Raw genomic sequence first — 23446 nt, 5'->3', positions numbered from 1 at the left:
TGGCTAGCTTTGGCAAAGGCTCTGTTTGAATGCTCCATCAAACCTGCCTGCAGATCTCCCTACCCTCATACACCGGATAGGAGTTTGGCTGTAGCCAAAGGGTGGGAGGCCTGAGCTTCCTTCCCAGCACTCCGCTCGACCCTTCGCTGCCCGCCTGCGTCCCCCTGGAGCCTGTCTAATCAGATCCAGGCCTGACCTTGCCAGAGGTCCTGGACCAGGAGGAAAGTGCCCCCTCCCCTCTCTGAGTGGCCCTGGATCAGGCTCTCATGAGACCTCTCCCCTCAGGGTGATTTATAGGGGTGTCTAGGAACCGTTTCCTGCCTGTTTCTGCTCACTCCCAACCCACCGGATTACTGTGCTCACGCTCTGCCCCCTGTCTCTCCCACAGCCTGGCTATACCCAGGGCCAGGGCTAGGAGATTCCCTTCCAGATTGCTTAGGGACAAAGGTGCTTTCTTCTTCTTTTTCCCTATAGTTTCTCCAGTCCCCATACCCAATAGGGCTCCCAGCTACTGCCCATTATTCTCTTCAGCCAGTTTAAAGTGAGGGACTCAACTGAAGTGAGGCCAGCAAGTGCCAGCAGGGGCATAAAACACCCACAGCCAAAGTCACAAGGCACCGCCTCATGTCCATACCACTGATGTCACCAACTGTGAAAGTCACTTCCACACTGTCATTAACCACAGGGTGGCCTCTAGGATGATTTTTTCTGGATGCTTGGGGGTCCAACTCTCAGTCCACTCTCCCATGTCTGTTCAGGGTCTCCTCTGAGAGAGACCATGAGGCCCCCAGTTCTGCTAGAGCAAGAACAGATATGTGAACTGAACATGCTGCATCCTGACACTGGAGCAGGCCTGAGAGGCCATGGGATCCTTTCTCCCCTGGTTTTGCAAAGAAAAAGTGCTGTTGCTTGTGAACCAGAAGTGAGTGGAAGATTCCAGGCCTCCAGCTAAGCTGAGTAGGCATGCCCAGAGCATGTGGCTGCAGACATGGCCCATTCGTGAAGAAGGATCGAGGCAGAGCTGGAAGGGCCCTGAATGGCTCTGCATCTACCTCTTTGTTCATGCTGCATTCCCTTCCCCCCATCTCCCAGCAAGCCCTGGGGCACCTAAGGGATATGCAGGGCTAGCTAACCAGGGGGAGAGTAAGGGTGTGGAGGGGGAAGGAAAAAGGAGGTTTGGATGACAAGGACACCTGTGAGGCCAGCTGGACTTCTAGGGCTGGGGTTGAGGAACCATCCCTAGCCTCATTACCTAGTCTTCTCTGCTGTTTCCTGCCCTTGGAGAGAGAGAAACCTGCTGGAAAGTGAGAACTAAGGTACATTCCAGCCGAGGGCCCAGGACTCAGTTTCCCCTTTGTAGAATGAAGGGATTTGCTTTGGAGTCATTTTCAGGGACTTTTTTAGAGGCAAAACTACACTTCAAATTGTTAGGCAGAAATGCCACCCAGTAAAGCTGAGGGAGGTACAGCAAGGAGCCACTTTGATGGATGGGGAGTGTGGGCTGTGTCCCAGGAGTCCCAGGGGACCCTTAAGAGCCTGGCGTACCCAGTGTGAGGGATATCACACTGGCTCCCCTCCCAGATCTGCTCCCAGCACTAGCTTCTTCCCCAGCATCACGTTCAGCCCCTACCATTGTCTGCTATTGCTATAGTTTAGTCCTGGGGGGCAGGGGAGGGGACTGAGACAGGGGGCTGGTCAGTAGAGGCCGGATTTCTCCACCCCAGCACCCTGAAAAGCAGCAGTCCTTTCCCTGTATCTTTCCTCAGGCCAGCTCCTAGCTGTGGGTGCCTCCAGGGAGCCCAGAGTGGAGGCTAGAGGCACAAAAGGCTCTGGTTCCTTAATGAGGAGGCATCTGTAGTCAGCACAGAGCCATTAGTTCCCGCCCCAGGTCCCTGGGGGGCTGCAGCTCCTCTCCAGCTGCAGTGAGGAGGGGGCAGGCCACTCCCTGGCTCCCAAATGGGCAGGGCCCGGAGGGTACATTCTGCAGACCCAGGAACCTGGGTATTGGTGCCATCTACTTCCCAGGCCTGTGTCCAGCCCTGCCCTCCTGGGGGTTGAGGCCCCTACTGCACCTCAGCCTCTCCCTCAAGCCCCTGGACTGACCTGCAGGCTTTTGGCCTGAGAGAAAGCAGGCTGACCTCCTGTGCTCTCTGGGGATTCTCTCACCGAGCCTGATGGGGATACCAGCTGGACTGCTTGTCCCCCTTAACCCTCAGGGTCTCAGGGTCCTCTCTGTAAGAGCCACACCTACGTGGAAACACACAATTGATTACATATGCAGTGCCAGAATCACACAGCAGCCACAGAAGCTGACAGAGTCAAACCCCCATCCCCATCCAGATGGGGACACGCAAACCACATCCATGGAGACACAGCCACTCTTCTGCAGACACACAGCCCCACACACGTACAAAGGGGCGCACACACCCATCAGCCGCACTCCCAGGAGGCCCTCAAAGAGGAGGAGGCAGGGCGGGGGATTTTTATGCATGTTTATATTTAATGAACCACATGCAAATGAGATGGAGAACGCGCCACAAAGGAGCCAGCCCCCAGAGACTCTGGGCGGAAGGGCACAAAGGCTTGGCCTTTTGGGCTGCCCTGGAGTCCGACCAGGCCTGTGGACTGAGGGGACCTGAGACAGGAGGGCGTGAGGGCCATGGGAGGGTTCCCACACCAGAGAGCCAAGGGCCAGCAAAGGGACAAGCTCCAGTGTCCCTGCTGCTGTGGGGGGAGGGCTCCTCCTGGGAGGGGAGCGACTGTCCCAGTTGATGGAGTGCTGAGGGGCGGGGCTGCTGCCTGGACAGATGGTGCACCGCCTTCCCGCACTTGAGGCAAAGTGGATTTTAATGAAACCGCAGCTCGGCCTGAAGCTGGGAACCGGTGTGGGAGGGGCCCTTCCCCAGGCTCTACTGGGAGGGGCTTGGGCCTGGGTGGGAATGCGGGCAGCAGGGACACTTACCCAGCCTGAAACAGGGACCGGGGTTGTGCTACAGCTCCTCTGCCCCGGCCTCAGCAGACCAGGGTTTAAGCAGTGAGTTCAGATCCCCCAAAGGTGGGGAGGGGCCTCTGAATATTTATGACACATTGTAATGTAGATTGGTAGGTTTGACAGTCTTCTGAGAGGCTTGTCACCTTGGATGGATACACCACCCCCTTGGGGCATGTGGAGAAACTGCAAAAGAACTGGAGGTGAAAGAGGACAAGGAAGGACAAAATGCCCTGCTGGGCCCTGGTAACTGGGATCTGATAACTTTCCTGTGTCTCTGCTGGGCAATGGTGGACTAATCTGTCCCCTCTCCGGGCCTCAGTTTCCAATTCTGTAAAATGTATGGAGCATAATATTTAGGGCTTGCATCCCACAGGGAGAGTTTAGGAAAATAAGTCTAAAAGCAGCTGAAGAGGTGGGGAGCAGGCTTGGGGTTAGGGTTGTCTGGCTGGTCTTCGTAGGTGCCTCCAGGAAGCCCCTGACAGGCCAGGTCTCCTCGTTGGAGCTGTCATCGGGTGTTTGTCCAACCTTTCCAAGCATCCCAGCCCAGCCCATGCCACCTCTTAGGGGGTGTCTCGACCATGGGAAGTGCTGGCACATCACCCAAGCTGCTGCCCTGCCTCACCAGCTCCAGGAAACCTCCATGCCCCTGTAAGCATGAGCATCCCCTGGATGGATGGTCACCATGCTGTGACCTATCCACGTCCACCCTCCCTCCCCTCTAGGCCTCAGTAGTGTGCCTTACCCGTGATCTTCTCTCCCCCCAGCCATGTCTGACTTCCACGTGCACCCGCAAGCCACTGTGGGTGAGGAGGGCGGTGTGGCTCGCTTCCAGTGCCAAATCCATGGGCTGCCCAAGCCTCTGATCACATGGGAGAAGAACAGAGTCCCCATTGACACGGACAATGAGAGGTGAGCCCCGTGAGGCAAGGACACAGAGGCCAGCCAGTGACTCCAGACTTGAAGGACTGCCTTGGCTCTGAGAGCTGCCCCCAGGGGTGTTTTTGCCACTGCAGTTGGGATTGGTGTCCATGTGACGTGCTCAGCCTACGTTCTAGGCTCATGGACATGCTTGTGAGGACTGTGTGTGATAACTGTCACACTGGGAAGGAGGGTGCCCACCTGCAAGAGTCCCAGCATGTCTGTGATGACGATTGTGTTGTTGGCACAGTGCCCTGGTCCTGGGCTGTCTCTGATGCTTAGTGTCCCTGTGGACCACAGCGCCAGTGGCTGTGCTGGTTGTCAACTATGTCTCTCCCCCAACAGATACACACTGCTGCCCAAGGGAGTACTGCAGATCACAGGACTTCGTGCTGAGGACAGTGGCGTTTTCCACTGTGTGGCCTCGAACATTGCCAGTGTTCGGATCAGCCACGGGGCCAGGCTCACCGTGTCAGGTGAGGGCCATTTGGCCTGCCAGTTCTTCACCCAGCCAGCTTGCTAACCCTAACCCACAGCTGGCCTCCAGAGCCTTAGCCACCTAGTGCCAACTGAGCAACTTCTAAGCTCAAGGCCGAGTGCTGGTGGCTAGGGGAGGACTAGAAGGTGGCAGAGGAGGTGGCCCGTCCACCCTGACTCCATTCTCCCTGGGAGGCCCCTCCTCTTATCATCCCCAGGGAGGTCCTGTGGGGCCAGCATGAGGGGAATGGATGTGAGCGACGTCCTGGTTCCCCGGCATCTCTCTGCCTGCAGGACCTGGTTTCTGGGCTGGGGTTTGGCCTGGGCGGTGGGTAGGTGAAGAAGTGAGGTAATAGGGCATTTTCCTCCCAGGCTCAGGCTCCGGGGCCTACAAGGAGCCAACGATCCTTGTGGGGCCTGAGAACCTCACCCTGACGGTACACCAGACTGCAGTGCTGGAGTGTGTCGCCACGGGCAACCCGCGCCCCATTGTGTCCTGGAGCCGCCTGGGTGAGCCTTGTCCCACAGCCCCCACCCCTGCCCCCTCCCACCCCCTGGGACGGCTGGTTTCATAGTCTCATCACCAGCCCTGGGAGCGGGGGACTTTCAATCCTGTTTGTTCTCGTAGGGGTCAGTTCTCTCCCTGTGACCTGGGGAGGGGCTGAGTTCCCCCTCCTGGCAGGACCAGGGACGTCGACTTGCCCACTACATTCTCCCTCCCCATGCAGAGCTGGCTTAGCTCCCTGGGTTACCCTGTCCAGTCCAGCGCTGCCTCCTCTTTGCCCTGGCATCAGCCCTCCAGAACGCTCAGAGCCCGTCTCCTTCCTCTGCCCTCACCCATGCCCTCTGTACCCTGTCGCATCCCTAGCTGTGCAATCCCAGACCCCCAAAATCTCAGCCAGTCATCCAGCCCTGGCTCTGGCCTATCTGGGTCTCCAGCCTGGTCCCCTAAGCCCCCCAGCCTAAATCCCAAGGCAGCTGAAGGAAGAAATGAAAGGGTGCAGATGGGCCCACATTGTCTGAGCAGAGAGGTCACTGGGGGAAGGAAACTCTGGAGGGGTGGGGTGGGGTCGCATTCACAAGGAGACTGTGCCACATTGTAGCAGCTGAGTGATCAGGGAAGGAGGGGGCAGCAGGCAGGATAATGGAGTAGATTTCACCACTTCAGGGACTGAATGGGGAGCTGTCTCCTTGTGTTCTGACTGTGCTAATCTGATCCTGGGGTGGGGGAGGGTCTGGGTCCCTGGGAGAGGCTGAGAAGAGTGGCCTCACCATCAGGAGCTAGTAGTAGGCATTGCCAGAACCATCTGGTCCAACATTTCCCAAAACATGATCTATTAGAAGGGACAGAATGACTCAGTGGCCTAACAAATTTGGGAAACAAAGTTAACCAGGTCCCTTAACTGCAGGACTTCTCAGAGCCTTTATATTAATGGGCATTTTTACTGACCATCCAGAAGTGAAATGGATATTTGACTGTGGAACTTTTTTAAAGAGAGACAAATGAGGCTGGAAAAAGTTGATGGAATTCAAAGCCCTTCCTTTATGGATTGAGAAGTAGGGAAGGGACTTGAAGGTCAGCAGTGAATCAGCGATTACTCCAGGATCAGGATGCTGGTCCCTGCTGTGGGCAAGAGCACTGACCTGCTCTCTGTCACCTCTGGGGGCAGGGGACACGGGTGTCAAGCCAAGATGGGGGCTCTCTGGAAGACTGCTGGAAGGATGGACCCTCTGGAATGTTCCTGTGTCTCCCCTCCCCAACTTCCTTCTCAGATGGCCGCCCTATTGGAGTGGAGGGCATCCAGGTGCTGGGCACCGGAAACCTCATCATCTCAGACGTGACAGTTCAACACTCGGGCGTCTACGTCTGTGCGGCCAACAGGCCTGGCACCCGGGTGAGGAGAACGGCCCAGGGCCGGCTGGTGGTACAAGGTAGGAACCAGCCAAGCCACGGGGGGGTAGGGAGGATGCTCCGCACTGCCCCTCCTCCTGCCCAGTCCGCTTCAGCATCCTTGGCCCACGCCCAACACCAGCATCCCACGTCGCCCCAGTTTCCTGTACCAGCCCTGGCCCTGACCCTTGCCACTCACCAGGTCTCGGCAGCAGCTCTTGGGAGTGGGGGGATGCCCTTGGTCGCATAGCCCGTGTGCTCGCCTCCTCCCACTGCCTTCACCCCCCACGTGCCATTCTCATTCACACGTGTGGCACTAACACGCTCACACCTGCCTGTCTGCGGCTCCCTGCGCGCCTGTCATTTTCACACGTGCACATCAGCGCCCACCACGTGCGCAGAGCAGCCTGGGCGCCCAGGGCTCTGGGCCACTGCAGCTGACCAGGTCAGCCGTCCGCCCTTGCCCCGGGGCTCCACTGTCCCTAGGACCTGGGCTTGGAACACCATTCAGAAGTGGTTGTTTCCTCCTTGAGAGCAGAAGGGGTGGGAAATGGGGGAATTAGGAACTTAAATGCCGCTTGTTTAGCATTCCATGTGCCGTTAATCTGTCCAGATGAAAGTGATGTAGCATTTCATTTCCCGGGTGTTAATAGAGGCCTGAGGCCTGGGATTGGATGAGAGTGGAATGGAGTGTGGGGCTGAGAAGGCCTTTCTGAGGGCTCATCCATCTCCCAGTCATTACCGCCTCGGAGGTGCAGCCAAACCTATTAGCACATTTATTTATTTAACAATTTCCTGAACTGGGAGCTCAGCTTGATTGCTTTCGGATACAAATGTCAGTCTTTTGAGTAGTGGTTACAATGGAGTCCTCTCTTGGGTCTGCCTGGGTAGAGGAAGGAGGGAGGCAGGGGTCCCACTAGCCCCACAGGAGTCTCCAGGAGGCGATGTGTGTTCAGAGCCCACCTCCTGCCCCACGCTGCCTTCCCCAGCCCTTCATGCACAGCTGTCTCTTCCCCTCTACCTGGCCCTCACCACTCCCGGTGCTGCTCTGTGCCCACCCAGCCCCAGCCGAGTTTGTCCAGCATCCCCAGTCCATCTCCAGGCCGGCTGGGACCACAGCCATGTTCACCTGCCAAGCCCAGGGTGAGCCGCCCCCTCATGTCACGTGGTTGAAGAATGGCCAAGTGCTGGGGCCAGGAGGCCACGTCAGGCTCAAGAACAATAACAGGTGTGTGTGTGTGTGTGTGTGTGTGTGTGTGTGTGCGCGCGCACCTGTGCATGTGCACACTGAAGGTTGAGGTGAGGACTAGGGAAGAGACAGGGAAGGGGGCCTGGGTAGACTGTGCACCCGCTGCTGGGCAAGAGCACTGAACTGGGAGTCCAGAGACTCAGGTTTGAGTCCCAGCCTGCTACCAACTTGCTGGGAAGCCTCGGACAATGCATTTGTCTAAAGGGCCTCAGTTTCTCCATCCTTCCGATGGGGAGATTTGGACCTGAAAGGAGGAGAGGATCTGAGGCTCTCCCTCCCCCTGCAGCACACTGACCATTTCTGGAATTGGACCTGAAGATGAAGCCATCTACCAGTGTGTGGCCGAGAACAGTGCCGGCTCTTCCCAGGCCAGTGCCAGGCTGACTGTGCTGTGGGCTGAGGGACTGCCTGGGCCCCCCCGCAATGTCCAGGCTGTCTCTGTGTCATCCACTGAGGTCCGTGTGTCCTGGAGTGAGCCCCTGGTCAACACCAAGGAGATCATCGGCTACGTCCTGCACATCAGGAAGGCAGCCGGTGGGTGGGGTGGGAGGGCAGGACCAGCTCTGCCACCCCCCTCACTCATCCTTTTCCACCTGAGTGTCCTGACCAACACCTTTGTCCCCTTGCCCCACCACATCCCCACTGCCCTCACTTCACGATGTCCGCGAGGCTCCCTCTTGCCCCTCACCCTCCCCTCCCTGTGCCTTGCCTCCCCAGACCCACCAGAGCTGGAGTATCAGGAAGCAGTCAGTAAGAGTACCTTTCAGCACCTGGTGAGCGACCTCGAGCCCTCCACAGCCTATAGCTTCTACATCAAGGCTTATACACCAAGGGGGGCCAGCTCAGCCTCCATGCCCACCCTGGCCAGCACCCTGGGTGAAGGTGAGATCTGGGTGTGGAGTACAAAACTACAGATTGTCAGGATTCTCAGAGCAGAACCACCACGTACATGTATTCAGGTTGTACACTGCATAAGGTACCTAGCCCTGAGGCTCAGTAGGAATAGGCTCTACTTGGAGGAAGGGGTATCCTTTTCTGTTTCCTGGAAAAGTACTGATTGAACAAGTGCAAGCCCTGGGTCAGAGGCCAGAGAGCTGTCAGGCTCTTGGGAGTCCTGGTCACAGGTAGAAGGTAGAAAGGGAGCGTTTCGATGGAGCCCTTACATCTTGGCCTCCTCTGCCTTCAGCTCCTGCCCCACCCCCACTGTCCGTGCGGGTCCTGGGCAGCTCCTCCTTGCAGCTGCTGTGGGAGCCCTGGCCCCGGCTGGCCCAGCATGAGGGTGGCTTCAAGCTCTTCTACCGCCCTGCCAGCAAGGCCTCCTTCACAGGCCCCATCCTGCTGCCTGGAACTGCCTCCTCCTACAACCTCAGCCGGCTCGGTGAGGCTTGGGGCTGGGCAGGGAGGTGGTGGTGGTGTAGGGGTCACCTCCTCCCCGCCCTGCCAGGACAGAGCTGGCTGGTGGGGGTGGGGCAGTTTCTCACAGCCTGCGCCCCCCAGACCCCAGTGTGGTGTACGAGGTAAAGCTGCTTGCCTACAACCAGCATGGGGATGGCAACGCCACAGTCCGCTTCGTGTCTTTGAGGGGAGCCTCTGAGAGGACAGGTGAGGGCAGGGTGGGGATGGGGCTGCAGACTGGCCTGAAGGAAGGAGGACAGGGCCTGAGGGGCAGGGAAGCAGGCCAGGTGGGAGGGTGTATAAACACATAGGCTCAGACCTGAGTGTGAAGCTTGCTGTGCTGTGTTCTGTGTGAGGTTGGTCAAATTAACCTCTCTGAACCCATTTTCTCCTTTATAAACAGGCATAGTAATGCCTGTCTTACAAAGCTATGGCAAGGATGACATAGTCCTCGTAAAGAGCGCTTCCCAGTATCTGACTCAGAGTTAGTGCTCAATAGCTGGTAAAAAGAGCGGGAAAGTTTGGGCTGGGTTGCATAAGTGAAGTCGAAGGGTCTGGTTGAGGAGAAGGAGCCCCAGAGGCTGGGTGTCTGGGGGTACTGCAGGCCAAGAGCCACAGCTCCATCCTGACCCTGCCCCCCAGCTCTGAGCCCCCCGTGTGACTGCCGGAAGGAGGATGCCACCAACCAGACGTCCACCACTGGCATTGTCATTGGCATCCACATCGGGGTCACCTGCATCATCTTCTGTGTCCTCTTCCTACTGTTTGGCCAAAGGGGCAGGTGGGTGCCGGGACAGGAGAGGGGCTGGCTGGGGAGGAGGCTCAGGCCTTGTCTCTATCCCCTGGCTCCCCTAATTCTCGCTCACCCCTCAGGGTCCTCCTGTGTAAGGATGTGGAAAACCAGCTCTCCCCTCCCCAGGGCCCGCGGAGCCAGAGGGACCCTGGCATCCTGGCCCTGAATGGGGCAGGGCGGGGAGAGCGGGCCCAGCCGGGCCGAGGTAAGAAGTGCGCCGATGCCAAGGAGCTGGAGCAGCTGTTCCCCCTGGCCGGGATGGCAGGGCCACCTGGCCCCAGGCCCACTGTGAGTGCCAGCAAAGTTCCTTCAGGCTCTGACCACCTCCCCACCCTACCCTCCCTCGTCTTGGCCTTAGTCATTGGCCTTTGCCACACTCCAGGTCTTCCTTGGGCACAGAACTCCTGGCCAGTGCTCCTCTATGCACCCATGTCAGGTGGAGGCCTGAGGCCTAAGCCCAGGGGTGGGATGGAGTCTGAGTCCAGTCTGAGTCTGGATGGGGGTCTGTGACAGCTGCACACTTTCTTTCCCCAGCAGGACCCAGCAGCCCCTGTCCCATGTGAGGAGACCCAGCTCTCCACGCTGCCACTGCAGGGGTTTGGTCCTCTGGACAGAAGGATGGCAGAGGCCAAGGCCCCCTGCACTGGCCCTGTGGCTGCCCTGCTGCCCCTGGACAGGGGCCCCATCCTCCTCAGCGAGGGACAGGTGGTCCCACCTTCTGCAGCACCAGCTGCCCAGCCAGCTCACTCCGGACAGTAGCCAGTGTCTGGCAGGCTCTGGAGGGGAAGTCCCCCATTCTCAGGTCGAAGGCAAGATTTCTTCTGTTATGTGGGATTCAGATGGCCCTGGGGCTGCCCAGCATTTCTGTCCTGACTGAAAGATGGTAGGCCAGACCTGAGGCGGCCTTGGCAGGGACCCTGGGACTGGAGGGGTCCCGCAGGACCCTCCCACCCCTAGGCTGATCCCTGGCTGCTGCCTGGTCCCCACATGAGTCGGAACTGGACGGATGGTATCCTTTCAACATCAAAACTTAGAAGAGAGAGGAAGGTGAATTGAGTCCAGAACCACGCCCGCCCGCCGCTCCGCTCCCTGGTCTCGGGACGGAGCTCTGCCGCGGCTCCGCACTACCTCAGCCGGAATGAATGTCCTCGGGGGAGTGGGGCGGTCGCCTGGCCCCGGCCCCACAGAACCCGTGCACCTACCTCAAGCCCCTCCATGGGCACCCCTCACTCCCTCCCCACGTTGTGTCCAGAGTTAAGAAAGAGAAAAAGAAAAAAGAAAAAAAAAAAGCACTTCCCCATTTCCAGGTGTGAAAGAAAGCATCTACCTCAAGGCTCCGGCTCCGGGGGCCTGTGACCCTGGACCCTCTGCCTGGCCTCTCCTCTGCCTGCAGCCCTGCTGGCCTCCCCCCTAAAGAGGAGGCCTGGGCTAAGTATCCGATGGGGCCTACAGGAATAACGGGGGAACTGGTCAGAGAAAAATGTGAAAAAGCCAAAAATGAGAGGACATTTATTCCTCGAAATATAAATTGTCCCAAACTAGCCCCTCCCCGCACGCTGCTCTGTTCCACCTCCTGCCTCCTGCTCACCCGGTGTTAACCCTCTTGGCAAACCTGTCCCCCATCAGGATCCCCACCACCCGCCCTGACTGGGCCTGGGGAGGTGGGCCGTCACCCACAGCCTGCGTCCTGTCCTGCCTCCCGGAGCAGCCTGGACCCTGAATGTGCAGCGCATGTGTGGTGCGTGTCCCCTGGGCAGAGGCCGCCAGCCCTGGGTGTGGCGGGCCAGCAGCTGACCCTCCGCTGGACAGCGGACACCCTCTGTCAGCAGATGTAGCTGGGAGCTGTTTTTATCCGAGGTGTGTCTAAGGTCCTTGTGACTTTTCATTTCTCTGTTCTGTTGTGTTGCTCTTTGAACTACTTAGGTGAAGAAGAAAAACCAAGGAAACAAATACCTATTTTGGTTACACTCAGAAACATTTTTTTAAATAGAAGAAGGAAAACTTTTTTAAAAAAATAAATAAAAGATATGTGTATTCCTTAAGAATGAGACTAGAACATAAAGTCCCTTGACCCTCACCCCCACCCTCTAGGGACATCCCACCCTGAAATTTAGTTAATTAGCAGAAGAAGGTAGAATTTGTGGTGATTTCCTAGGAAACTAGAGTCGTGTCAGTGTGGACTGGGAAAGGGGGTCCTCCCTCCCCAGGGAGGGAGAGGGCAGTGCCAGGTCTCCCTGCTCTGAGGCAGTCCCCTCTGTCCCCACAGAGACTTCCTTCTGGAGCCTCCCTTGGGGAGGGTGGGGCTGGGACCACTCGGCCTGACTTGGGTTTTGTCACACACTACTCATTTTGACTGAATAAAAGTCCTGTTGCCAAAGTGAACTTGAATGTGTTGATGTCTGTCAGCTCCCAGGGGAGGGGTGGGGGTGCTGGGCAGGCCAGACCCCCATGGGGTCAGAGCCTGAGACAATGACAGTAGAGCCCCATGCATCATGACAGGCACCTGCCAGGTCACCTCCACATGCCAGGCAGGCCACAGGTCATTGTGCCACCTTGTGGGGTAGACATGCTAGTGACCTTCTGTCTCCAAATTACAGACATGAAATCAAGAAAAGGAAGACAGGGACAGAAAGGGCCAAATCTCCCCCAGCCAGATAGGGACAAGCCCTGAGTCTGCATCCAGGCCAGGCTACCCAGTTCCAGGTTCTGCCTGCTGACACCCCTCCAAGTCTCCTTAGCCCACAGTGAGGAGTCCAAGACTCCATGGTAACAGCCCCCCAGGACTGAGCCTCGACAGGGGCAGGAGGGCTGTGTGCTTTTCATGTGTTGTCTGTGAAGACTTTTCTTCCCATTCTAAACAGGAGGAAAGTAGGCTGACTGAGAGACTTTCCAGGGCACACAGCTGGGACCGCTGGGGGAGGCCTCTCCATTTGTCCATTGTCCCCTTGGTCCAGGCTCCTAAAGTCAGGTGTTCAGGATTGCTGAGATTTACCACAGGCCAAGGGAGGCTTGGCTTGATGGCAGCCATGCTGACCAAGATCTGAAGGTCTTAACTGACCCCAAGCCTAGTAAGAGGCAAGGATGTAATACTGCAGCTGCTACTGAAATGCAAAGCCAGGTCACTCCTGGGAAGCTCTACAGTCTAAAACACCTTTGGAGAGGAACATACCAGGATGGTGGTTTATAAAATGACATCCCCACAGTTGAGGGTGTGAAGGAGCTTCCTGGGGTGGGGGGTGGGGGGGTGGTCACCCTCAGAGCCCTCCCACCTTCCTTCCAGAGCAGTGCCACATTTATCTATCCTGTGTTGGGCTCTTGATGGAATTTCGCTTGAAAACAGGAGTCCGTCCTGAAAGGATGATTTTGTCATTTATGGTGCTAGGGATTGAGCCCAGGGCCTGGAGCACACCAGGTAAGCACGGTACCACTGAGCAATGCTCCAGCACCTAAAAGCGTGTTTGAGAGCCTCTAGCCTCGCACTTCTGGAAGAGGCCTGAGGGTCAGTGGGGCTACCACTGATGGTGCTGTGGATGGATGCTGGACCTAGAAAGAGAAGCCCAGGCCTGCGTGCGCTCTGCGTTGAGTCTCCAGGGAATGTCACCAGCTTCTTCTCATTATCCAGGGGAAGACCTGGGCCCCAGTGCAGAGTGAGACTGCACCTTCCTTACACAGCCCTTTTCAACAGCTCCAACTGCCCAAGGGCTATGGGGCAGTTCAAGCAGTCACTGGGTGTGGGAGTCCAGGGCGCTAGTACTGCCACCAGAGAGGTACCTGGAGAACTTTAGAAACCACCTCAACAAGGTCTCCAGAGATGTGCACACAAGTCACATGCAAATGTGGATGGGCCTATTCCCAGCACCACCAGACCCCCTGGCTAGGCAGGAAAGCTAGGAGTTGGGGTGGCCCTGAGGTGGTAAATGGCCCAGAGGCCCAGGTCAAAGAGCTCCCTGCCCCGGCCCACACACGCTCCTTGGACAGAAGATGGCATCCAACCTGTCCTGCTCCTCCAAGGCCCCACAACAACCACCCCAAACCGCAGTGGTTTAACACACTTCTTTTGCCCTCTTGCTGTGGTGTGGGCGGGGCTCTGTGGGGCCAGCTGTCTCTGCTCCACTTGGCATCAACCAGGAAAACATGAAGCCAGGACAGGAATCTCTGAGGTCTCCACACACCCAGGTCCAGAAGGGCCTAAACTGACACATACGTCCCAAGGACAGTGTCCCTGCGGGCGAGAGCCAGGAGGAAAGTGCACCTTAGTCTAGTGACTAAGTGTCTAACCTTAGTCACTAAGGCTGGCCATATTCAGGGGCTTTGAGGGGAATCCAGTTCCACCATTTGAGGGATGTCAAAGAATGCATACCATGTTTTTTGTTGGTTTTTGTTTCATTTTTTCCTTTTTTTTTTTTTGCGGTGTTTTAAAATGACCACAGGACCACGCAGGAGGATGCAGGAGGACACAGGAGGACAGCTGAGATGGGAGAGGCAGGAAAGCGCCACCTAGTGGCTCTGGGGTGTGGGTGGGGGCCATAGCAGCAGGGTGTTGCTGCTGGAGTGTCCCCAGTTCCTCAGCCAGGACCTGTTTGGGGGTCTTATCCCTATAATTAGTCAAGATTGGTCAGGGCTTTCAGTCAGGGGCAGGGGGTAGGGGCCAGATCTCTGTCGACTCCGGGAACGTGGCTTCTTCAACTGCCTGTTCCATCTCCTCACGTGATGGGTGAGCGGCCAAGGCAGCTGGTGCCGGTTTGAGAACCCTACCTGCCTGCGATGGCAGGTGTCAGAGTGGCAGAGCCACCAAAAGGGGTCTGCAGATCCCCCATGAGACTGGCGAGGCAACTGAGGACCCAGGAGGGGCGCCAGTGGCTGCAGGTGACAGAGAAGCAGATCAGGCTGGAGCCCAGGACAGCCTCGCCCCGCTGGAAACCCTCTCCACTCAACCAGCCAGGCCAGTGGCAGACCCCAGTACTGGACACAGTGGACAGAGTTCCAGAAGCCAGAGAGAAGGCAGAGGGGAGAGAATGGAGACGGGGAGGTGGGGGTGAATGTGGAGGGAGGAGGGGCCTCCTGGAGAAGTGCTGGGACAGGTGACAATTCACTGGAAACAGGTGGAGTCAGAGGCCACCAAGGGTAGGGACCTGTCCTGAACTCTGGGATCAGGTTACGGTCAGGGAGGAGACAAGAAAACTATGGCCCTCCCTCAAAGAGGCATTAGGAGGACTGCCTTGGTCCTAGGCCCTCTGGACCACCTGGGAGCAGGGAGGGCTGGGAGGAGAGCTGAGGAAGAGCAGAGAGGGGAAGGGCCCTCAGGGGGCTGAGTGACATGGATGGTCTGCTGGTCACCCTGTGCCACCAGCCACTGCCTCAATGCAGCCGTCTCCAAGTGATAAGCCTGGCATCCCCTGGAGCTGAGAAGGGTAGCCCTGACCCAGTGCCTCACACTGAAATCCAATGGCTCTTCCACTCCCTGGTCATGTCACCATGAGCAAATTACCTGAACTTCTTTAGGCCTCAACCTTCCTGTCCTTAAAACAGAAACAATAGGCCCCTCCCTCAAAGGGCTGTTGGCTCTGCAAGCCTTTTTGTAGAAATTGAAGAGTGGATCCTGAAATTTTATGAAGTTTTACCCCAAATAGCCCAAACAATCTTGATGACAAAGAAGAACAAATTTGGAGGACTCAGACTCACTGCTCAGTGGGGGAGTTCTTGCACGCCATGCCAAGCCCTGGGCTCCAGCCCCAGCAACAGGAAGAAAGAAGGAGAAAGAGAAGACAAGTTGGATACCTTAAATTTAAAAAACAACTTTTGTGCTTCAAATAACACCAACAAAATACAAAGTTTGGTGGATCCCTGGACTAGATTCCCAGCACCACAGAAAGAAGAGGTTGAGTGTTCAATGAGCTCGTGTGAGGGAAGGCTTCAAAAGATCCATTGTAATAGGCAGAGAAGAGGGTGAGCAGGCAGTGACCCTAAGCGGCGGGGTCAGGGGGACTGGCAGGGTAGGGACCCAGGGATGAGGGAGAAACTGCAGTGGAAGGTACCAGGGCACCTGGCCTGGCCTGGCTTGAGCACTTTGGAGCCCGGCCCCAGCCCTGCAGCCTGGGAGCTGTGCTCTGCGCTCCGGGTAGAGGAGCTGAGACTGGAGGGTTTTTCTGCCACCCTGTGGAAATGGTGAGGATTACAGCCGTGAGTCAGCGGCCTGGTCCAATGGAGCAGAGCAGTCACCATCTGCTGGGTTCCAGGCAAACCAGCCACAGACCTGGTCCTCAGTGAGCTGACAGTCTAAAGGTTAGAACTCAAATAACTACAACCTATCCAAAGACTGGCTTGGATGAGGACCAGGGAGAGGCTGGAGGAGCAGAAGACAGTGTGGTCTCTGAAGTTCTGAATAAAGGAAGGCTTTGGAGAGGAGACACCGGAAGCCAGCAAGGGGACAGCCCAGCAAAGGCCTGGAAGTCTGAATGTGCATGAGGGGCTCACGGAACAGCCAGAGGGTGGTCACTTGCTGCAGGGGTCTGGCACTTAGTAGATGGTCAACAAATGTAGGAGTGAATGACTCCTGGATTTCTAGAGCATATGCTTTTTACCTGGTGTGTCCAAGGAGAGCAGTATGTGGTTTTGCAGGTGGGAATAAGTGTGCGTGGGGAGTCTCTTGGGGGGAAGGAAAGGAGCCTCACTAAGTCCTTCTGTCCCATTGATAAACAAGATGCCTCTGGGGCTGGGGATGTGGTAGAGCTCTTGTCTAGTTGGGTGAGGCCCTGGTTTCCCAGCACTACGAAAAAAAGTTAAATATAATGTGTCTGTTATTATTCTTATGGTGCTTTATGGAGCATCTGCAATTGCTCATGGGAGTCTTCTCACATCCTTGTAGGGAGCAGGACTAGACTGTCATCCTCCCATTTGACAGATGAGGAAACCAAGGCCCAGAGAAGTGAGTGGGTAGAGCTGTAGCTTGAACCCTAGACACTTGTCCTAAGCAGTCTGTTGACTTGTATCCCCGCAAACAGAGGAAAGGGAGTTGGGGGAGGGTCTCTAAATTAGTTTAAATGGAGATTTTTCTTTTGAAGGGTGAGGAGGGACCCAGGAATGGCAGACCCCCACCACCACCAAGTAGGAGTGTGTCCTAAAATGCAGGGGGGTTAGGAACCGGCCGTAGCTCCCCTCTGTTCCAGAACAGTTCGGCACCTCTTGCCTGACCTTCGGGGTCCTCTCACAAGAGGCAGTTAGCCCAGTGGTCAAGACCCTGACTTCCCTGTCTGGCTGTGTGACCAACTGAACATCCCTTAGCCTCTGGCTATGGTTTCCTCCTCTGTAAACTCTGGATGAGGATCAAGGATCGCACCTTCCCGGGGTTGTTGGAGGCATTACATGAGTCAGTCAGTGTGTGGATGGGGGGTCACCCTCATGATTACTGCCCAGGGCAGTGAGGCCTCCAGGCCTTTCACAAACTGTTCCTTCAATCTGGAACCACACCTTTCCACCATCCCTGCTTTCCAGATCCTTCCAAACATCGCACTGGTGTGTCTTCCCGTTCCATCCAGCTAGACCCACTCCTTTTCCTCCTCTGCACCTTGCTGAATGCTTTCATATGGAACTACGTCCTTCTGCAGCAGTGTGCACAACATGCACATCCGTCAGGGGCTCTCAGAGTTTAGAATTCGGTTTTCCATGGAGAGACACAGGTCTGTCTTGATCTCTTTCTGATCTGACAGTGTTGCCACAGATTAGCTCTAAATTCTCAATAAACACCGTGGAAAGAAAAAGAAAGTGGGAAAGAGGGAAGGAAGAAGGAAGTTGAAAGGAGTGAGAAGGGAAAGGAGAGAAGGAGACAAAGATGAAGCTAAGGTAAACCTGCTCCAGAATGGCAGTTATCAAGAATACAAGTAATAATGAATGTTGGTGAGGGTGTGGGGAAAACATACACTCATGCATTGCTGGTGGGGTTGCAAATTAGTGCAGCCACTCTGGAAAGCAGTATGGAGATTCCTCAGAAAACTAGGAATGGAACCACCATTTGACCCAGTTATCCCACTCCTCGGCATATAACCAAAGGACTTAACATAAGCATACTGTAGTGACACAGCCACATCAATTTTTTTTTTTTTTTTTTTTCCAGTGCTGGGGATTGAACTCAGGGCCTTGTGCTTGCGAGGCAAGCAGTCTACCAACTGAGCTATATCCCCAGCCCCCACATCAATGTTTATAGCAACTCAATTCACAATAACTCAGCTATGGAATCAACCTAGGTGCCCCTCAACAGATGAAGAGATGGAGAAAATATGGAATGTATACACAATGGAATATTACTCAGCCATAAAAAAGAATAAAATTATGACATTTGCCAGTAAATAGATGAAACTGAAGGCTATCATGCTAAGTGAAATAAGCCAATCCCCAAAAAACAAAGGCAGAATGTTCTCTCTGACATGTAGATGCTAACTCACAGTGGTGGGAGAGTGGGGCCATGTCGGGGTGGAGGTTCATGGGAGTGGGTGGAGCAGATAGGGGAGTTGGGGGAAGGCAGGGGGATGGGAATGGGAAAGACAGGAGAATGAATGGGACATAACTTCCCTGTGTTCATGTATGAATATATGACCAGTGAAATGCCACATCATGCACAACCACAAGAATGGAAAGTTAGTCTCCATGTACGTATGATATGTCCAAATACACTCTACGGTCATGTATAACTAAAAAGAACAAATAAATTTTAAAAAGGATAAACCTGCTGCAGCTGGGGTTGTAGCTCAGTGATAGAATGCCCACTTAGTATGTGCTGAGGCCCTGGCTTGATTCTCAGTGCAAAAAAAAAAAAAAAATCCCATTTACCTTTTCTTTTGTACTGGGGATTGAGTCCAGGGTCGCTTTACCATGAGCTACATCCCCAGCCCATTTATTTTTAAAATTTCGAGACATCTTACTAACTTGCAAACCTCCTGAGTCGTGGATTACAGGTGTGTACCACTGTGTCCGGCTCCATTTACCTTCTAACAACTCCACGGAAAGAACCCGAGATGGGGGACATTGGCAATTTGCAGCTCTTCCTCGGGTCCTGTGTTCTTCCCCCCAGTCATGGCATTGAAAACCTCAAAGTGGCTCTGGACTTGATCCTTCACCCCTCAGAAGCTCAATTTCCCCATCTGTAATAGAGATAATAATGGAACTTAAATAATTGGGTTGTTCTGAGGATCAAATGAGAAAATAACTGTAAAATCCTTGCCACTTAGTGCAAAGTAAGCATTTCATAAACTCTGTGTATCATGACGGGGATGGTTTGGTAACTGTAAGAATCCCAGACGCCTCTGCACCCTGCTGCAGGAGACACCTCCCCAGGTTTCAGAGCTGCCTATTGTCCGAGAGACCTGCCTGGCGGTCACTCAGAGGTCACAATGCTCTCTTCTGGCCACCTCCACCCCCCATAAGGCACACAGTAAAGACCCCTGATTGCCTGATTAAAGGAAGTGGACACAATTAATTTCAATTTTAGACCTAAAACCCTCCTCCCACCTTTAAAAAAAAAAAAAAATCACACACCCTATTCCAATTTACACAAAGAACCAACATAGAATTTTCCAGCGGGTTTTGTAGCCTTTGAAGTGACCAGACCAGACTATTGATTTATTTCCAACTAACCTCCCTCTTTGAACCCAGAAGGGTCAAGGTTAATTATATAATAAAACATACTGTGCCCAGCTGCCCCTCTGAAGGCACAGGGAGCCCCCCGACCTTTCTGAGCCGGCAAGTGGTGGATCGGATTTCTGATCCCTTCCCGGATTCATTTCCTTCATCAAGGCCCATTAAGAAGAAGAAGAAGAAGAAAAAAACTGACCCCTCATTTCCTCCCTAAGATAAATTTTAATTTGCTGGAAACCAACAAAGGGGATCTAAGCCACGTGTCCAGGCCGCCCCCTTCCACAGGAAAATCTTGCCAGGAGCCCCTGCCTGCAGCTAGTGGGGAAATGGGGTGGCAGGGAGGGTAGATGAGGGATCTGTATCTTCCACGAAGGAGGAAGTGCCCAGAGGGACCCTGCTGAGCATCAGCAGCAGGGCAGACACCACTGGCCCGGGCTTCTCAGGCCTGCTCTCAGCTGGTGCTCAGCAGCCACCTGAGATGGGCTCTATTATAATCCCCATTTTCTCTGATGACAAAACAGGCTCAAAGTGGAACCCAAACTGGTTCCAGGAATCAAGGACAAGGTTTGGAATCCAAGCTTTTTTTCCCCCTACTTTTAAATAATGGGTTTTATTACCCCACAAATTCACACCCCTAGGGAAAGAACTTTGCAAACTGCTGCAGTATGGATCTTGAACGTCCCCAGAAGGCCTATGCATTAAAGGTTTGGTCCCCAGACCAAAGTGTTGGGAAGTGGTGAAGCCTTTAAGAGGTGGAGTCTGCTGGGCACAGGGGTGCACTGCCTGTAATCCCAGGGACTCGGGAGGCTGAGGCAGGAGGATCCCAAGTTCAAAACCAGCCTCAGAAACTTAGAGAGGCCCTAAGCAACTTAGTGAGATCCTGTCTCTAGATAAAATATAAAAAAAGGAGGGCTGGGGATATAGCTCAGTTGGTAGAGTGCTTGCCTCAAGGCCCTGGGTTCAATCCCCAGCACCGCCAAAAAAAAAAAAAAAAAAAAAAAAAGGTGGGGCCTGGTAGAAGGAAGCTGGGCCCCTGGGGGGCACGTCCTCCAATGGGATATGGGGACCTCTGCCCCTTCCCGCCTCTCTTTGCTTCTCCGCCACCATGAGGGGAGCGGCTTCCTCTACCCTGGGCTTCCCCGAGAAGCCCTGTGCGTCCCCGGCCCAAGAGCAAGAGGACCAAGCCCTGTGGACGGAAACCCTGAAATAGTGAGCCAAAGTAAACCGTTAATCCGTTTAACTTGCCTGTTTCCGGAATTGGTCACAGTGACAGAAAGCTGACTAAAACCTGAGTGTTCTTTTTCCATCACCACAAAGAAAAAGATCCAGCGCCGTCGCCGCGCACAGTCCACCACCGCGCAGCCTGGCCGTCCCACGAGGTCCTCCGCTGTGTCCCTGAGCTAAGTCCAGCTAAAGCTCCCTCCCCGAGTTGCCCTGTCTCTGCTCCCTGGCTCCAGAACAGCCCTGGCCTTCTTGTTTTCCAGGACAGTGACATTTCAAAGAAGAGACAGTGGCCGCTGTCCTGCAGCATGACCCACAATTGGATGGTCTCCTGTTTCCTCCCTGCTGGCGCGAGGGCAGGTTCAGAAGCCCTGCTGGTCACTTCTGAGGCCCATGATGCCGGCTTGGCCCTTTTGGGGCCGGGGACCCCGGATTTTCAGCTCCATGTCCAGTGCTTGCTCTCCCTTGGGGCACGGGGCTTCCCATCCTGGACGGAGGAAAGGGAGACTGTGAGTTAGCATTAGCCCCAGGGGACCACAGCTCTGGGACTCTTTAACCCAAACCGATGGCAGCTGAAAACCTTGGGAAGGAGTCCTCTCCCGCCTCTGCCCTCCTCGCCCGTCCCAGCCTGAGCCCGGCTTTCCCAGCCCTTCTCCCTGGAAGTCGGAAGTCGCACCTCCTGGCCACTCCCGCTTGGCTTCTGCCTCTTGTTCATGGTTCCTCCCAGTGTGTTAGAGCTGGTTGTGCAGCTCCAGGGCCCAGCCCAATGCCGGGCATAGAATAAATAAATAAATATTTGTCCAAAAAAGTGTAACCCAGATGAACCCCATCTGCCTGTGGTGAACTGGGCTTCACATTGGAAAGAAAAGTCCAACACTCAAAATTGAATTGAATGGAGAACCTGTTTAAGTTTTTGTTGGACATCTTGGAAGAGGTTGCAAAGAAGGAATTACATTGCATGTTATACACTAAATAGTTCTAAACAGCCAAAGAGTTTTTTTGATTTTTAAAAAAAATTTTGGTACTGGAGATTGAACCCAGGGGCCCTTTACCACTGAACCATATCCCCAGTTCTTTTGGGTTTCTTTCTTTCTTTTTTTTTTTTTTTTAGTTTTTTAGTCTTTTAATCAGAAAGAAGTGCTTGGTCCTAATAAATTTGAAATCTTGGTACTCCAATATACAGAGGGCTGGTTCAGTATTGCTAGCAGCAAAGCCTTTAAATACGTATGTTACAATCAACTAGAAATGAACTTTATATGACAACATATAATTAGGGAAAATAAAATTGATGATCACTTGACATTAGTCGTTTGCATATGACTTTTAGAAGTAAAAGGTAATGGAGGAATTATAACATCAGATTTATGAAGGTAATTTTCTTCAGCTAATATTTTGGGGATACAAGAGGAAATCTCCTTTTGTTGTTCTCGCCACTTGAGTATATTCTCTGCTAGTTCTTCTGTCTCAATCACCAAAATATCCATCTCGGCTAAAGCCTTGCTCATTTTCTTTAGATTTGCATCTAAATGAGGGATATTTCTAATTGTTTCAAGATGAGTTTCCAATCTCTCAATGAAAGTCACAGCCAACTCCAGCAAATGTACCATATATCTGCGGAAAAAAGCTTCCATAGGTAAGTTTTCCTGGCACATGGGTTTCAACAGTCTTTGCCTGAGGGACCTCTTCTCTTTTAGCACAGCTTCCAGATGATTATTCATACTTTGTAGATCATAACACTTTTGAGCCAAATAGAAAGGATGAACAACATCTGCTGCATCTTTTTCTAGTTTCAGAAGTTCAATTTCCAGGCTTTTCTGATAGATTTCAGCTTGAATATTTGTGATTTCTTGTAGCCTGGAGAATTTCTCAAAACAAGGAACTGTTTTCTTAGATATATTTAACATCTCCTCAGTGACCAACCCTGAACCATGAAGTGGCCCAACAGTAGCCCTGCGGCGTTAGGCGCGGAAGCCGGGTCCCAAGGGTTGGCAGCAGCCATGGCTCTAACACACCTCTCTTTTAGTTTTTATTTTGAGGCAGGGTCTCTCTAAGTCACTCAGGCCAGCCTCCAACTTTCAGTCCTCCTGTCTCAGCCTCCCAAGTCTCTGGGATTACAGGTGTGTGCCACCACGCAGGTTATATGAATCTTAAATATTCTCTTCACCCATTTTTCTCCTTTTCATCTCATGGTTCCTCCTTTGCCTCTAAACCTCTCTTCTTTCTGCCCAGTCCTTTCCCAGGGACCACTGAGCCCACCTAGAAAAGTCTTTTTAACAAATTGTACTGGACCAATTGGGCATCTCATGCAAAACAAAACAAAACAAACAAAAAACCTTGATCCATAATTCATATCATAAACAAAAGCTGATTCAAAATAAATTCTAAACCTAAAGGCAAAACCCAAATGTCCAGGCACAGTGGTACATGCCTATAATCCCACCTACTCAAGAGGCTGAGGCAGAAGGATTGCAAGTTTGAGGACATCCTGAGCCACTTTGTGAGACCCTGAACAACAAAGACATCTTAAAAAGGGCTGAGGTTGTAGCTAAATGGTACAGTGCCCCTGGTACTGCAGGAGAGGGGAAAATGACTGGGAAAATTGAAAATTTAAGATAAAACACTATTTTTTCTGTGTTCACAGAGTTCCTTTTAAAATTGTTACTGTTGTTGCTGCTTCTGGGGATTGAACCTAGGGGTACTTGATTATTTAGCCACATCCCCAGCCCTTTTTATTTTTATTTTGAGACAGGGTCTCACTAAGTTGCTTAGGACCTCACTAAATTACTGAGACTGGCCTTGAACTTGTGATCCTCCTGCCTCAGCCTCCCAGGTTGCTGGGATTACAGGCCTGCTCTATTACACTCAGATCCCTTTTGCTTTGAT

General features: G+C 53.8%; 2 protein-coding genes across 5 annotated transcripts in view; one reads left to right on the top strand and one right to left on the bottom strand.

Moving 5' to 3' along the window:
• IGDCC3 (immunoglobulin superfamily DCC subclass member 3) overlaps window positions 1-12091 on the top strand; it is a 41387-nt gene extending 29296 nt beyond the window's left edge. The window contains exons 3-14 of one of the 4 annotated variants that reach the window (XM_079128585.1): window positions 3757-3901; window positions 4256-4386; window positions 4760-4897; window positions 6161-6319; window positions 7341-7506; window positions 7814-8061; window positions 8245-8409; window positions 8855-8905; window positions 9025-9129; window positions 9565-9703; window positions 9796-10003; window positions 10250-12091. In XM_079128585.1, coding sequence (XP_078984711.1) covers window positions 3757-3901; window positions 4256-4386; window positions 4760-4897; window positions 6161-6319; window positions 7341-7506; window positions 7814-8061; window positions 8245-8409; window positions 8855-8905; window positions 9025-9129; window positions 9565-9703; window positions 9796-10003; window positions 10250-10474 — 1880 coding nt within the window. In that variant the 3' untranslated portion in view covers window positions 10475-12091. Of the gene's footprint in view, window positions 1-3756; window positions 3902-4255; window positions 4387-4759; window positions 4898-6160; window positions 6320-7340; window positions 7507-7813; window positions 8062-8244; window positions 8410-8713; window positions 8906-9024; window positions 9130-9564; window positions 9704-9795; window positions 10004-10249 lie in introns of all 4 variants that reach the window. The other 3 variants (XM_079128583.1, XM_079128582.1, XM_079128584.1) reach the window with 3 other exon arrangements.
• A 9554-nt stretch (window positions 12092-21645) lies between these two features.
• LOC306653258 (HAUS augmin-like complex subunit 2) lies at window positions 21646-22562 on the bottom strand (the record flags this gene model as incomplete). Its single annotated transcript, XM_079126230.1, is given in 2 exon segments — window positions 21646-22493; window positions 22496-22562. Coding segments are annotated over 2 exon segments (705 nt in total). The 3' UTR covers window positions 21646-21855.
• Window positions 22563-23446: the final 884 nt, after the last annotated feature.

Source organism: Sciurus vulgaris, assembly GCF_902686455.1.
Source record: "Sciurus vulgaris genome assembly, chromosome: 2".
Taxonomy (NCBI): domain Eukaryota; kingdom Metazoa; phylum Chordata; class Mammalia; order Rodentia; family Sciuridae; genus Sciurus; species Sciurus vulgaris.
The sequence above is the reverse complement of the archived record's forward strand: the minus strand, read 5'-3'. Positions and strand labels throughout refer to the sequence as shown.